We start from the raw sequence: 16,780 nt of genomic DNA, 5'->3' as shown, positions 1-16,780 counted from the left end.
ACAGAATTTGACTGTAAATAATTGTAGGTACAATGTTCAGAATAATAATTCAGGTTAAAATAAATAAAGCCAAAAAAAAGATAAAATTAAAATAAAACTAAAAAAAAGTATCCAGTATCCACTTCATACTTATTTATCAGTACCATTTTTGCAAAAATGAACCACAGGACTGAGTGCACGTTGCCTGATGTTATCACTGCCAGTCTTGCTTTACTGCCTGTGTCGTTCATGAGCAGTTCAAGCACCACAGTGAGCAGCCGCGATGTGACCCGAAAACCTTCTGAGGAACATCAGAGCGGCAAGGTGAGGATTGTTCAGGACTCACAACCTTACAGTAGAATCAAATGTATATGGACTGAACAGTATTTTGTCATTCAAACCTTAAAATACATTCATAAACCGGTGTGTCATAATCTCATGCAGAAACCCATGCACATACGCAGCACGGCTTGCATACATGTTGCTCCCAGCAGATGTTTCGTCCACCGCTGCCTTCCCAGAAACCCACAAGTGAGCGTTTTTTCCCACCGCAGGGTCGGGGAGCAAAACCACTGAAGAAGACCGCTGCACCCCGACATAAAACAAAACACCAGAAAGAAAAAAAAATGTACAAAAAACCTTTCAAAAAAGGAAGGGAACAGAAAAAAAGCGGAGGATTTTCTAATTCATCCTTTATTGAGGTGGCTGGTTTTCGGCAGTGCAACCTTTTTTATGTGTGAGAAGGCTGGCCTGTAATTTGGGTAGCCACGGCGACCAGAGGGACTTGTAATAAAACGAGACTCTATTCTGGGATGCTCTGTAATAATGGATGCCACCATCCACTCCTCTTGTTGGGGATGGATGGATGGATGAATGGATGGATGGATGGATGGATGGGTGGGTGGATGGATGGATGGATGGATGGATGGATGGATGGATGGGTGGATGGGTGGATGATGGATGGATGGATGATGGATGATGGATGATGGATGGATGGATGGATGGATGGATGATGGATGGATGTGTGGGTGGAAGGATGGATGGATGGATGGATGGATGGATGACTATAGATGGATACAGCTGTGGATGGATGGATGGATGACTATAGATGGATACAGCGGTGGATGGATGGGTGGGTGGATGATGGATGATGGATGGATGCGTGGGTGGATGATGGGTGGATGGATGGATGGATGATGGATGGATGATGGATGATGTGTGGGTGGAAGGATGGATGGATGGATGGATGCGTGGGTGGATGATGGATGGATGGATAGATGGATGGTGGATGGATGATGGATGGAAACAAGGAATGAATGGACACTCGGTGGTCAATGACCGACAAAGTCAACAGATACACATTGGTTTGTGGGCTGATCGACAAAAGGATGGATGGAAGGGGAACCAATGGTAGGATTAACAGCTGGGTGGATGGATGAACATGCCATTGTACTAGACAACTGTATGACTTGTTTTATGAATGAATGGTGGGACATAAGAAAATATATATGGATGTATAAAAAGAATGGTGATGGATGGATGGATGGACGGATGGATGGATGGATGGATGGATGGATGGATGGATGGATGGATGGATGGATGGATGGATGGATGGATGGATGGACGGATGGATGGAGGACAAGATGAATCCATGGATGTCAGTTAGATGTCAGATAGTGGGGTAAACAGGTGCACTAAGATGGATGGATGAATGGAGTGGACAAGAGAAATGAAGGGAAACTGGTTGGTTCATGGATGGATGGACCGGAAATGAATGGTAAAAAACTTTGAACTAAAGGTGGATAGATGGAGGTGCAGACACTTGGATTCAGAGATGGATGAGTGGAGTGATGAACTTGTGGTCAAGACAAGGATCACTTAATGGACCAATAGGTGAGGAGAGATGAAGACGGGTGGATGGATGGATGGATGGATGATTGACGACAATAATAAATACAACAAACAGGTCAGTCTCGACCATAACTTGACTAAGTCATGGACTATCAGCTGGGATCAATACTTGCATGTCACATGACCTTGTGGTCAATTGTCACGTCCAGGCAGCTCTGTAAGCTCTGTTAGCAGTCTGCCATTACACCAGGGCCATAGTTAGGAAATGACATTGGTGCATACATCCTGTCATTAGAAGTGTCTATTGCTATTGCATTGTAATTACACTTTAGTAGGTTGTTATTACACTATTTAGAAGGTGTCCATTGTACCTCAATCTCCTCCTTAATTGGTTATATTGGCCTCCACTCGGCCCGCCCATTTTCTTTGACGGAACATTCCGGCGGTGGAAGCGTTTCGAGGCGGAGAGTATTACTTCTGGGTCTAATTCGCCACAGAATGAAAGAAGAAGGGGAATATGGACGAGCAAGAGTGGTGAAAGAGAGAACTTAGATGTAAAGGAGGGATTGGGGAGAAATGAAAGAGGGAGAGCTGGTGAACAACATGGTTTCTTGTTGCATGACAGATTCACTCCCAGCCAGCCGAAGCTTGTCCTTTAATACCCGGAGACTTTCAAGTGGCTTCTCAACGATTGCACATGCGGCAGATCTGACCACACGGCTGCCATGCTGCTTATTATACTGCACTGCTCACACTCTGCATGTGTGTTTGCACATGTGTGTGCATGAGACGCAGGATGTGTGAGCTTGTTAGAGAGCAGCAGCGTTCAATGGGGACTCAGTGTCAACACACTTTTGAAAAGGGCGCCTAATGTGCGGATCCTTTCGGGGCACTTAACACGGAAGTGTTTGACTCATTCCCAGATGGGGCTGAAATACAGTCTATGCGGATTTATTCCATTTCCTAGGGTTGCGAATTTCATTCAAACCCTGTTACCGGTACAAGAACTTCAGCTGTTGCAGTGCATTGTGGGACAGTGCCCAGCCGATTTCCACATACGTCCTTGAAGAGTAGAGGCAGCTTCACTCTTTAAATGAACACTGCAAAGTATTCTAAAATATTACTTTGTAAAATCGACACTGCTTCAAAACGGAAAAAAAGGAAAAGCAAAGAATTCCGTGTCGAAGATAAAGCGATGAACTTATCTTCGTCACATTACAAAGTAGCAAGTGACTTTTCATTCAGCAATGTTGTCCTGCGGACGGAGCGAGTTTACTGCTGCCGTCTGAAGTAAGAATAGATGAATGAAGCTGAGGGAAATGAAGAATGGAGACTTGGACGAGGAGCAAAACATGTGTCCCTTTCTAGTGACCACAAGGACTTCCTCTTTATGACCTTCGTGACCAGCGTTGTATTCGGCTGAGGCACGCACAAACACATGCAGGCACGGGTGAACACACACATGCACAATTTCAAGATGACAAACATCTCATCATGGACTACAACATGTTGCATTATATTTTGTTTTAACAGATAGTAACTAGATGTTGGAAGTTCTGTCAAAAATGCTTTTGTTTATTGTTTCTGTTTTCCAATACATCACATTTCACCAAGACAATTTCCGTTACTCCTCAATAATTTTCTTTTTAGGTTGTGAAACCTCAGATATATATATATATATATATATATATATATATATATATATATATATATATATATATATATATATATATATATATATATATATATATATATATATATATATATATATATATATATATATATATATATATATATATATATATATATATATATATATATATATATATATTAGTGGTGGGACTTTAACAAGTTAATCGCAATTAATTAATCGTAATTAACACGTTAAAATATTTACATTTAATAATTACAATTTAATTTAATTCAACAGTTTTCTCTCCAGACCACAGGGAGCCTTTGTAAGTGCAGGAGTTCCTGGTCCACCGATCACACTGATCACACAAGACACGTGGCAGCTAGGGTGATAACAACAACAACAAACATGGAGGAATCCCTGAACAAAAGCAAACAAAAGCATCTGTTTGCTTTGGTTCAGGGAGGTTTTTCACTACACAATGACCAGGGTTTCCACTACTCTGAATGTACTTGAAATTCTTATAAAATTGAAATTCTTACACAAATATTTTCAAGACATGAAAAGAGCTTTAGTTTAAATAAGGCGATATAAAAACTTGAATATAGCCACCATCGTGACTTGTGCTATTGTCAAACTGATGCAAAATAAACAATATTTTGTTGTTTAAATGTATGTATGGGTCTATCATTTGATTCAGTAATATACCACATTCATTCAAATTGAAAAATGTAACTGTAATTGAGCTTTCTCCTCAAGTCTGAAAGGAGCTTAGTCGTCCGGTAGAGACTCGCAGCAGACCCATTTGAGAAAACTAGGTGAGGTGCCACTCTCCAGACTGGTGTGTTTCCTGCACTTGTATAACAGATGACGAGTTATTGCCTCAATATTTTCCCAGAAGACCATCTGGGCCTCTTCACGCCACCCGCTGCCCCTGTGATTCAACCTCACGCGAACACAATAAATCAGATTTAATATTGAGTAGGACGACTAAATTGATATATAGGCTTTCTTCCTGAGCAAAATGACCTTCCTCTTTCATCTCCTCTTCTTCCCCACTGCTCGTTCCTTCCCCACTTTCTGTTATGGTCTTTAATTAACCAGGGATCATGAATGGATTTTTGTCGCCCCCTGCCGGTTTTTCCAAGAACTTTAAAGGGCTCCCTCTTTGCCAGTGATTTAAGACATGATGAAATATTATGAAATATTACAAGAGTATTAAAGACCTACCCAATTTAACACCAATTTATTTTGGTGTGTGTAGCTGTGCGTGCGTGTGCATGCGTGTGCGTGCGTGTGTGCCCATGAGTCCGGACAGGAAGCGGTGGCGGCTGGTTTGAGGTCAGTGGCAGGAAAGAATAGTAACTGTTGCTGTGACTACGGCTGGTCGCAGTTCAGGATTTGGGTTTCCTGACGCACTACAGCCTGCAACCGCATCCATTTGTCACCCATTCATCTGTACATCCACTTGTCCGCTCTTCCGTCTATTTATTCATCCACCCATCATCTACGTCTTTGTAGATCTGCTCATTGAGCTGCGACACAACAACAGCTCATTCCACGCCGAATGGAATTCAAACGAAATACCTCTTTACTGAACGCTGCCCCACCCTTCTCTTTAAACATTAAACGGTGACCACAGGAACTAAAAGGCCGTGTTACTGTGCTGTTTACTAGTCTGGGCCCGACCACAGTCCCCATATTCACGTTTAGGCCCTTCTTATCAGAAGACCAATGGCATTATTAGGCTCATTTGTCTGTTTTAAACCAAAATGGGAAACATCAGAGAGGCTTTTTCGTATTTACGCACACAGCATGACTGAGCCCATAAACATAGCACTGTTATACCAATGAGGAAATACTTTATGAAGATGAAATAATTCACTCCATGTTCCGGCAGGAGGCTACGGTGCATCCAGACCGGAACCTCCCGTCACAGGAACAGCTTCTTGCCCTCGGCTGCCACTTAACAGTGGTTACAAAACTCTGAGGAAAGGTGGTAACCAATAAGTAGTGCTGGGCCGACGAGGCTTCACGAAACAGCGTCCTGATTCTCGGCGCCCACTAGATGCCACTGCCTGCTCTAAAATGATCCATCAATGAAATCTCACAACCTTTTTAAACAAAGAGCGCCACCTACTGAGTTCTGAAAATGAGGAGACTGTTTCATGAAGCTTCATCAGCCCATCACTACAAATAAGTGTCTGAGTTCAGTTACTATGTGTTTAAGAATTGATTGATTTATTATGATCTTCTTAAAATTGTTTGTAAAGCTTGTATTTTTTTTAGCTGAAATATGTTGGTGATTGTGTTGATATTTTTAAACATGAAACAAAGACCTTTCTTTTTGTTCATGCTTTTCCGTAAGTTTGCCAGTGTGGCGTACAAATCATTACACTCAAGAATAGTTTTATTATTTCTGGATGTTTATTTAATTATGTTAATGTTAGGACAGGATCTATTCTAGACAATGGATATGGGATGGGGCTTTGAGGTGTCCCGCGGTGTTTGTGTCAGGACTGCAGACTGTACACATTTGAGAAAATGTCTTTTACCTGTTCTTTTCTTCTCTTTCAAGTGCTGAGAAAGTATTATTCACTCAGTCGTCAGAACCTTCACCTAGGAGTTTCACTAACGCTGATTCAAAAATGACACCAGAGACAATTCTCAACATTCCAACCAAAGGTCAAGGCATTCCACTGTCGCGTGTATCTATCTTCTGGTCCAATGTGTCACAACTGTTAGTTCTCAGAGAATGTTTGACACTGGACAAGGAGCTGTTATGACTCCCTCCCATAGAGGCCACTGAGGCAAATTCTTCTTGATTCAACATACAATGTAGCTGCTTTCATAATCTCTTTAGGGCTTGAATCTGCAGCTTTATTGGAATATGTCGGTGCTGAAAGGAAGCTCTGTCGACTATCTGTGTACACATGGAAATTGTTTATAAACGCAATATGTTTAGACTTTTTCCTGTATGAAGACTGAACTCCATGAAGAAGAGAACGGTGGGAGAATGGACCATATCAGTGATGTATCGATTTTATAAATGTATTTGAATAAATTGACTTAATTTTAATTTTAATTTTAATTGATAGAACTATGGTTTTGAGGCGATTATTTTCCAATTTTCCAGCAATGTCGGTTCTGTTTGCGCATGCGCGTGTGTGCAGCAGTTCAGCTGACCACAGCAGCAGTCAGATGATGATGGCAGACTCTGGGAGTCACGAAGAAGTCGCTGTGATCGGCAACACCGACATCACGTCGACGGAATCTGAGAACAACGTCATCAACACGGTAGGGTTTTTTATTCTTATCCACCCTCCTGAACACTTCTTCACTTCCCAATGAAACTCTGCCGCTGGAAAACTTTTCAAACAGGCCCGAAGCTAGTGCACGCTAGCTCCGACTCATCTCTCAGTCAAATGTTGACTTTATAAGGCGTGACGACATCAAATAAGTTTCACATCTACGTGCCTCTGCAATTTGTGATATTCCAGCGTTTCACGTTGGCGTGAATTTATTCGTAGTTGCCTTCTTAACTTTACTTTTGATGTTAGCCTGTTAGCTCGTAGTGGCTAGCCCAGTAAAAGTTCTGTTTACATTCCCTTCTGTCACGTACTTCTCAAATCTAATGGGTTCAATGACTTTGGATTTTCATGGAGCATATGTGTAGCGTACAGTTATTGTACTTTAATGTTGGCTTCATACATGATTCCAACATGTTTTTGCACAGATGAGGATGTGTCTCATTGACTTAAAGAAATAACTCTCTCATCATTATGTTGTGTAGATGGTGGAGAAGGAAACGTCGGAGATGAGAACGCTGGAGATCAATGTGGCTGAAGCGGAGAAGCGGACAGGAAAGAACACTGTAAACATGCAGGAAACCTACACAGTCTACCTCATAGAGACACGGTAAGTTACACGCCTTTGCCTTCATTGATATTTCACGGATGCCTTGCTTCTGTCTCAATAGCTGGCGGGGTTGTTTGCCACTAGGTGTTTAACTTGTGTTCATGCAAAGAATCATGGGATTGATGATGCCAAAAAACAAACAGGGATAAATAACTGCACCACAGTTCTTCTGTTACACTTACATATTTTCCCTGGAAACTCAAGTATCGTGTTTCGGTTGTGAGAGTTAAGGGCACAGTTTTGTCTGTCTTTGAGACCCTGCTATGAAGGTTAACCTGCAGTTGTCCACCTACAGTACTGGATCATATGATTAATTCTACTGACCGTTAATATCTGTGTACATACTGTATATTTATTTCTGACTATTCTGTTTACCTGGCTAATATGTGCAGAACAACCTGAATGGTGTAGACATCACTTCTGCCTGGCGATTGTTCTCTTGATAGTTAAGAATTTGTTTGAACATCGGGTGTTTCCCCTGGTGCCTTTTTTTCAGGCCCAGTGTGACCAAAAAAAACAAAAAAACAAAAAAACATTCATGTCAGCACATTCATGCTGTCAGAGTAAGTCTGGTGACACAGCAGTATTATTTGCATTCAGGTCTTTTTTTACCCCAACTGCATATTCAAGTTCACTAGGAGAGGTTTATGGAAAGTGTTATTTTAATACAGTTACCTGCATCAAACAATGTCCGTAAAACATGTGGTTCTAATATGCTAGGGTGGCCACACAAGACTATTTTGATAGTCAACTAGTCACTAGGAATGGGCGTAAACACCAAAAACAATTCCCGTGATGAGAATTTTGCCCCTCACAATAAATTCAATAAACGCACACACTGCATTGGACTTGCATACACGAATATGACGAGACCACGACAGCACGGCCTGCTCTCCAGCTCTGTGGTGTTTGACAGCCGACACCAGCGTGTGGTGGTTGTGGAGAGTTTGGTGGACTATGGTATTTTATAACTTATTTCCAATACAGGAAACTTTTGATAATAACATTAGTTGTCTCTGGACCAGTGTTTGTTTTGTTAGATTGAGTGGTTTTGTTTTCTGACACGGTTGTCTGCCTTGGTTCATACCAACACCTGCTGGGTCTCCCGCTGTGCTGGTGCCTCGGTGAAACACTGTGTTGAAAATAAATGGATATTCAAACTTTTATGTGTTAATTATTGAATTTCTGTTTTGGAATTGACAACATAAGTAGTTGTGTCGAGCAATGACATGGCACCTAGGTTACTGGTATCTGTGTGTATCTTCATCTCTCTGAGTAAGATAGGATGATTGCACTAACAGTGTTTGGAATTTGCAATGTAGAAGAAAACTCAATCACTTATTATTACCTATTATGATACAACTAGAGCTGCACGGATCGATAGGCCAGCCGATTTATCCGAGCCAATATGGGCATTTATGATGTCATCAGGATCATATCACAAATATTTGTATATTTATACACGATGAGAAATGTTCAGGCATTTCTCTGGAAAATCAGGCAGCTTGTGATGCTGCTGCTGACCCTCCTGCATGCAGAGTAGACCTGCGGCTGCAGACATTAGAGCCAGCCAGCCTCGATGGCAGTGGCTTGGCAATACGTCCTGTCAAGAAAAATGACTGCAGAAACAAAATGTCAGTTTGCAGCATTAAAACATCTGCCTTGTGGTTAGCACTCTCGTCTTGCAGCAAGAAGGTTGTGGGTCCTTTCTGCATGGAGTTTCCATGTTCTCCCCATGTGCAGTGGGTTTTCTTCAGGTACATGCTGTGTGTGCCTTGCGTTGCCCTTGCCATAGACTGGTGCTGTAGACTGGCAACCTGTCCAGGGTGTATTCCTGCCTCTCGACTTCTGGGACAGCACCACTCCCAACCCTGAACAGGACTTCTGGCTTCAAATCACTGCGTCAAATTCGAGCTCTACCAAGAGTCTTATGACGCTAATGGAGTTTACTGTTATGGACCAGCAGCCGAGTTCTGGACCCCATATATTCATTCCCTGGATATGTAGTCGATGAAAAGAGGAGCAGCTGTCAGGTTCTAAGACAACAATCTGGTATTTCACAAGAGAAAAGTGAAGTGCACATTGTGGGTTTGATGTGTTCATTGTTCATTGAAAAGGGAATCCATGTTATTTACTTTATATTAAGCAGTGTGCCTTTTTGGTTTGTTAGCTTTAAAAGTTTTTTTTTGTTTTCTATTTCTTCAGTGTTTTATTTGTTTCTATAGTGTTGATTATATTGTTGCTTTGTCTATGTCTTTATTGTTCAATGTTTGTCTTAGATGTTATGTTGCTGTAAGATCACAAATTTCGTCATTGTGGGAGGAATAAAGGCCGTCTAGTCTGGTCTTGTCCAGTCTAATCTATATTGTGTTGTTCAGTATTATTGCTATTTAATAGGTTTGTGTAATTAATCAGAAAAAAAGATAATTTTGTGTGTGATTAAGTTTAGGAAAACAAAAGAAAAAAGAAGGCGATCGGTGCAACCCTACTTTATTCATTCTGTGGTGTGTCTTACTAGTTTAGCAGACTGTGTCTTCTTGTGCAACAGTAGAGAAATATCACAAATAACTACAGAGTCACACTCACGGCACAACAGTCGCAACTGTAACTCATGATTTGAACTCTGATCTGATTGACTCAACACACTACTATTTTTATGAGCACATACTTAGTGGCTTCTTCTTGTGAATTTGTGGAAGTTTCACAATCTATGAACAAAAGCAAATCACAGGATTATGCAGTCCTGCTGTACAAGGTGGAAAGTGCTTCCATTCACAGAGACTCTGAACCTCTTCTATCCAGACTCAGGTTTATTAGTCTGATAACAAAACTAAAACAGTGTTTCAGCTATTGTATTATTTCTTCGAAGGCCAGCTGAAACCGTCCCCGACGGGGTCACACCTGCAGCCCCTGACTCTCTCTGGAGACGCTACAGTGAGTTTGAGTTGCTGAGAACGTACCTCCTGGCCACCTATCCCTACATCGTCATTCCTCCTCTGCCAGAAAAAAGAGTAGGTTTCACACACTTGGAGGGGGAAGACTCTCATTGAGCTTTATCTGTTCATACTGTTGTGTCTGTCGTAGGCAGAGTTTGTGTGGCACAAACTCTCAGCAGACAACCTTGACCCAGACTTTGTGGAGCGGAGGAGAGTGGGTTTGGAAAACTTTCTTTTGCGTGTCATGTCTCACCCTGTCCTCTCCAAAGACAAGATATTTTACCATTTTCTCACAAAGGTCAGTGTCTGAATAACTGTTTTGAATCACACATGAGCAGTGGAATGCAAACACTGTTATATGCCGTAGCTTAAGCGCTCACTATGCAAGTGAAGGTATTTACCTTAAGTTTGTACTGAAGTGATGCAAATATACAATAATGTTGCTATGGCAACAATACTCTTCTCTATTGTCGTTTAAACACAAGCATAAGATGAAAACCATTTCCCTCATTGTGCCCTTCAGGAGAAGAGCTGGAAGGATGCAGTTTTGGAAACAGCCTTTCAAGATAAGGTACTGACTGCGTCAGCGACGTCTCCAGATACCACTTGCAGTGGTTTAGTTTTACTTTGTGTTGCACCAGGTGGACCCCAGGCTGAAATCATTGAGCGCCATGTTCAGAGTCAAGAACCCCGACAAGTATGTGACCGATGCTTTGGTTTGTTAATGTACGTCTGTCTGTTTACATGACGTGTCTTTCTGCTCTTAAGGCGATTTACAGCAATGAAACAGTACAGCGATGAACTGAACAGCGTAATTTCACAGTTACTCAGAGTGCGAGCGGTGAGGAAGCTTTTTTTCCTGTGAATATTGTCAATGTAATTGTAATTCCTGTGTTGAAATTCTCATCTGCGAGCTGTGAACATTGCATTTGTCTTACTTTGGCTCCCTCCATCGGACAATCGTAAGAATGCAAGATGGTTAGTGGACCAGTTTGGTATAGTTCTCAGGCAAATGAATGAATGAATTTATGATAACATGAGGATCACTCCTGTCTTATTTCATTTTTTCCATCTCAAAAATGCAAAAAACATTTTTCTTCCAGAGAGTGGCAGACAGATTATATGGAGTTTACAAGGTGCATGGAAACTACGGCAGAGTTTTCAGGTTTGGCATTTGTACTCACTCCACCTTCAATAGCAGTGTTTTTTCAAATATATAAAACATATGTCGGCATTTATGTGGTTTAACCGCTTAAATTATCCATTAAACATTACTGCTTTTTAAAAATAAAATCAAAAATGAAATGGCAGCGATACATATTTTTAATTCATACAGAAATGGAGAGTGTAAAATGATAATTAAAAAACAATATATAAATGCAGCCTCCATTAAAATATTCACTGGTCTACATCCATTTTAAAAATATCTTTGTCCTTTATATTTTTGGCATATTTTGCCTTGCACTGTAGCAGTGAATACATGAATTGTGATTTTAGTGAGTGGAGCGCAATAGAGAAGGAGATGGGCGACGGACTGCAGAGCGCTGGTCACCACATGGACACGTGAGTAACTCGCATTTCACCGTCCAAAGACCTTTATTTTAACCCTGGCTGTCATTCCCAGGTACGCAGCATCTATAGATGACATCTTGGAGGAAGAAGAGCACTACGCTGACCAGCTAAAAGAATACCTGTTCTACACTGAAGCTGTCAGGTCTCTATCACAAGGCATTCGCTGAAAAAACACCTGTGGAACCTAGTGAAAACGGCAGTGAGGCAGATTTGAAACTGAACTCTTCTGCATCTTCTGTGAAGGTCGGTGTGCAGGAAACATGAACTGATTCAGTATGAGCTGGAACTGGCTGCTCAAGACCTCTCCTACAAGAAGCAGCAGAAAGAGGAGCTGGTCACTGGGGTAAGTCATTCAATTTCACGTTCATATATGCACATTTTATTCATATTCTGTGTGTGTCAACTGGCTGAAGTCATGAATCAATTGTTCACCTTACATGGCACAAAGGTCTGACCCTCAAAGGGCTACTGCGAAAAGCGCTTTATGTACAGATGGCTCTCTTTGACACATTCAATATCCTGTCTTTGTCTCCCTCTGCTGGCTCAGACAAACACTACTGCGTTATCGCGTCTATTCTATTTGCTAACTCATTGCGTCCCCTCGTCTTTGTTATGAAACACACAATATTTCTGACTAAGAAAATCGAATGTTGAATGTCACATCAACCAAACTATTCTTGGAATGTCTTGAAATGACGCCTCACCTCAGTATGTGCCTCACAAAAGACTGCACAGTAAGAATGTGTTCAGTTTTTATCATTTGTAATAGCTAGTTAACACTGCACAGCGAAACCTGCAGAAGTTACTAGACTCTGGTATGTCTCGAAGGTGCTGTTAAATCTTTTAACTGCGTGCCATGTTTTAACGTGAAGCTCTTGTGTGTGTCGATGCGCAGACGATGCGCGTCTTCTCCCTGAAGGGGATGACCAGCAAGTTGTTTGGCCAGGAAACTCCGGAGCAGAGGGAGATCAGGTTGGCTGCTCTGGAGCAGAGTATCCAGGAAGGAGAGGAAGTGGTCAAACAGAAGAACAGGGAGTGCCAGTAAGAAACCACTCTATAACGTCTTATATCCTAAACCCAAATTCCTCTTCATCACAAGCCATTTTTTTGCAGTAAAGTGAGTCATGGTGAAAGCAATCGCCTCATACTCCAACTGCAGTAGTGCTTTCTGCACTCAAGTGTACGATTGCAATAGATGTAGCTTCTCCTGTGAGCTAAATTCTATTCTTTTAAATTCTATTTTTTTTCTTTTTTTTGCTGCATCAAATTTTACAGAGGGAGTGCCGCTTGTCCACCTGTCCATATGGCGCATCCTCTCTGTATGAAGCTATGTTGATGTTGTTGTTTCTTTCCCCAGAGAGTTTGTGCAAACAGCCTGGGAGGACGTTGAGCGTTTCAAGGAGCAGAAGGACGGAGATTTACGCGAAGCACTTATCAGTTACGCCATAATGCAGATCAGCATGTGCAAGAAGGTACGTCTGTTTTTGTTTATCTTCCTCTGTTTGTGTGAACATTCTATGGATTTGCATTTGTTCTAAACAAACACGGCTGTATTCCATTTAAATGAATGGTTTTTCATTTCAACTGCAGCTGTTCTCAGCTCACGCTGGTCATCAAATTCCTTCAAGATTATTTCAATATATTGATATGAAAAGTCGCATATTAATTTAGAATTAAACCATGCACTTTTGACACTCACATTTAGCGTAAGAAATAATGCCCCTATTCACCTGTGGTCAGTGTTTTTCAACAGTACTGGATCTGGAAAGGCTTTTGTATGAAAACAAAGGAGAGACACAAAGTGTTGCACTGCAGCATGGCAGAGGCGAGTCATAGACAGGGTGGCAGCTTCAGTATTTCGTGCGACATTTGTCGTGTCAAACTGCAGTGACAAGTCGCGGCATGTTGACCTAGCTGAGAGCAGAACTGAAGTGAAAGAGTAGCTCATTTCTCTAATCTGCCATGTAGACTTTCGACCTGCTCTCTTAAGAGGCTTTGGTGGCTAGAAAACACGGAGTATCATGTGTCGTCAAGTCACAAGGGACCTACCTTTACTCATTCATATCATGTTTTGATGGCCTCCTGCCACTAGAGGGCAGTGGAATTTTTTATCATTTAGTGTCTCTGGGAGTAGTGATCGATGTGTTTCATTGTTGCAGCCTACTTTGTCCAACTTCATGGTACCGATGAGGCTTGTTCAAATGTGTTTACGTTCTGGAGTCAATGATGACTTGAATTAAAACATGGACCACGCCCGACCCAAGAGTCCCAGATTCTCTTGCGGCCTCTTCACAGAGTCCTTTATATCTACGTGAATAAGGGGTAAAGGTCGTGGCTTCTTGTCTGCTAATACTTCCAGCTATTTGATCTTGTGTTTCAGGGAATTCAGGTGTGGTCCAATGCCAAAGAGTGTTTCAACAAGATGTGACTCAGCGCTGCTCTTGACCACTGCCCAGCTCTTTGTTAGCAGAACTCTTGGACATCCATCTTTCAGACTTCCTCTGAGTCCAATCCGGGGATCTTCCTTCTTTTAAATCACTCTAACACCACAGAATGCGAGACACTACAGCAGGTCATAAAACACGGACTAATATTCTTATCTCGCCCCGAACGTCTGGAATGTAGGCCTGGGTGCTACTTTATATTTCGTCACAGGAAATTGCACATTTCAGGAAGTGGACCGTTTGACTTATTGCGGGGTGGCCCAACCTCGAATAACAGACTGTGGTATGTGCTTTTCTTTTAGCGGGGTCACACACTTCTGCTTCATGTGGGGCTCTTTCTGTGTGGCAATTTTTTTACTTTATGAGCTTTTGCCAAAAAAAAACAGCTTTTGTAGCCACCAAAGCAAAAAAAAAACACTTTCACACATGGAGTCCAAGACTGGTTGCCTTAATCTTAGTTTTCGGTTCACCGGAAAACTAATGAACTGATGTAAAATAATCATCGAATTATTACTAATTTAAATGTCTGTTGTAATTTAATGCCTTTCTTGTCTGTCACACTAAAGAAAGCAAAAGTGCCAAAGGAGCGTCACTTAAATTCCATCCATGTCTGTATGATTTTATTACTATTGCTGAACGGGAGATTACGTGATTGTCACAGCACTAATAAACATTTTCAGATTGTGTCATGCTGATTTTTTTTTTTTTTCTTTTCAGTTGGGTCTTAAAAGACCTAAAATTAGCACTAAATGGTAAATGGATGTGTTCAGCGCCATGGCAACAGTCACTTCCTGCAGATTGTCAAAACTGTGTGACATGGATGCAGCTGCTTGTGTTTGTTGTTGATCTCCACTGAATGTAAACCAATGGATATGAAGGAGGAATGTTTGGGTCCACATGTGCATCGGGCTCGGTGACCTCTCTGGGTTACCACACACTGGTTGGTTATCCATCTGTCGTCTTTGTTACCCCAGACTCTATGGTCCTTTGGTGAAGACCCTGACCAAACAGGTGAATATTCAAAATCAGTAATGAAGTTTTCAGAAACATTGCTTATTCAGCATTGCTTACATCAGCGTTAAATACAGTTATAATCGAGTTTTGACACTTTGAAACAGTCAGACTTGACCTTGACCGGGTGGTGCCGCTAAGGTGTCCACCAGTAGACTCACTTGTTACACGATGGGAATGCAGCAAGCTTCTGACCTCACAACCCAACCTCGACTGAAAGAATGGATGAAGTGACCTCTGACTAAAATAAAATAAAATAACCCACAACCAACAGAGGCTGATCGCAAATTCAACAGTCTGACGGCCGAGGGGAAGAAGCTGTTCCTGTGACGGGAGGTTCTGGTCTGGATGGACCGTAGCCTCCTGCCAGAGGGAAGAGGGACAAACAGTCCATGACCAGGATGAGAAGGGTCGGCTCTGATCCCACCTGCACGTCTCTGGGTCCTGGAGACATACAGGTCCTGAAGAGGTGGCAGGCTGCAACCGATCACCTTCACAGCAGAACGTACGATGCGCTGCAGTCTGCTCTTGTCCCTGTCGATGGCGCTGCTGTACCAGACAGTGATAGAGGAGGTGAGGATGGACTGGATGATGGCTGTGTAGAACTCCACCAGCAACTTTGTTGGCAGTCGTAGTTTCCGTAGCTGCCTCAGGAAGAACATTCTCTGCTGGGCCTTCCTGATGAGGGACCTGATGGTTGGCTCCCATTTGAGGTCCTCAGTGATGGCAGTTCCCAGGAAGCAGAATGAGTACAATGTACAATGTACAATGGAAATGGGTAAACCAGCCAACATGAGAGGGGGACGGAGAAACTGTTACTCTCCTCAAGTCTATGACCATCTCCACTGTCTTCTGAGCGTTGAGCTCCAGGTTGTTGTTGCTGCACCAGGACACCAGCTGCTCCACCTCCCTCCTGTAAGCCGACTCATCTCCATCTGAGATGAGCCCGATGATGGTGGTGTCATCCGCAAACTTGATCAGCTTCACGGACTCGTGGCTGGAGGTGCAACAGTTAGTGTACAGGGAGAAGAGCCATGGAGAGAGAACACAGCCCTGAGGAGACCCGATGTTGAGGGTCAGAGTGTCGGAGACAGTCGTCCCCAGCCGCACACGCTGACCCGGCCTTCTTGGGAACAGGGATGATAGTGGAGGACTTAAAGCAGGCAGGAACATGACAGGACACCAAGGAAGCATTGAAGATGTCCGTGAACACTGGAGCCAGCTCAGCAGCACAATGCTTCAGGATGGCAGGGGAAACTCTGTCTGTACCCGCCGCCTTCTAAAGGTTCAGCTTCCTGAACTGAGTGCGCACGTCCTGCTCCATGATGTCAAGAGAAAGAGGGGGGAGGGAAGGGGGTGTCCCATCAGTGACTGTGATCGACTTTGCTGTCTCAGTGACATCGTTCGTCTTAGTCTTAGTCACTAAGAGACAGCAC

At 42.5% G+C, this 16,780-nt stretch overlaps 1 protein-coding gene across 2 annotated transcripts; it reads left to right on the top strand.

Moving 5' to 3' along the window:
* Positions 1-6,316: 6,316 nt before the first annotated feature.
* LOC128765767 (sorting nexin-4-like) lies at positions 6,317-15,024 on the top strand. 2 transcript variants are annotated; one of them, XM_053876816.1, is made up of 15 exons: positions 6,317-6,471; positions 6,600-6,760; positions 7,257-7,381; positions 10,251-10,392; positions 10,466-10,615; positions 10,841-10,888; positions 10,959-11,014; positions 11,086-11,158; positions 11,421-11,482; positions 11,815-11,880; positions 11,942-12,031; positions 12,133-12,232; positions 12,785-12,930; positions 13,247-13,361; positions 14,270-15,024. In XM_053876816.1, exons 1-15 carry the CDS (start codon positions 6,441-6,443, stop codon positions 14,315-14,317), a joined length of 1,413 nt encoding a protein of 470 aa, XP_053732791.1. In that variant the 5' UTR covers positions 6,317-6,440; the 3' UTR covers positions 14,318-15,024. The 2 variants fall into 2 exon arrangements, with proteins under 2 accessions (XP_053732791.1, XP_053732790.1); XM_053876815.1 differs by having other exon boundaries at positions 6,342-6,760; positions 14,270-15,023.
* Positions 15,025-16,780: the final 1,756 nt, after the last annotated feature.

This window comes from Synchiropus splendidus, chromosome 10, assembly GCF_027744825.2.
Source record: "Synchiropus splendidus isolate RoL2022-P1 chromosome 10, RoL_Sspl_1.0, whole genome shotgun sequence".
NCBI lineage: Eukaryota > Metazoa > Chordata > Actinopteri > Syngnathiformes > Callionymidae > Synchiropus > Synchiropus splendidus.
Note: the sequence above shows the minus strand (reverse complement) of the source record. Positions and strands in the feature narration are given on the sequence as shown.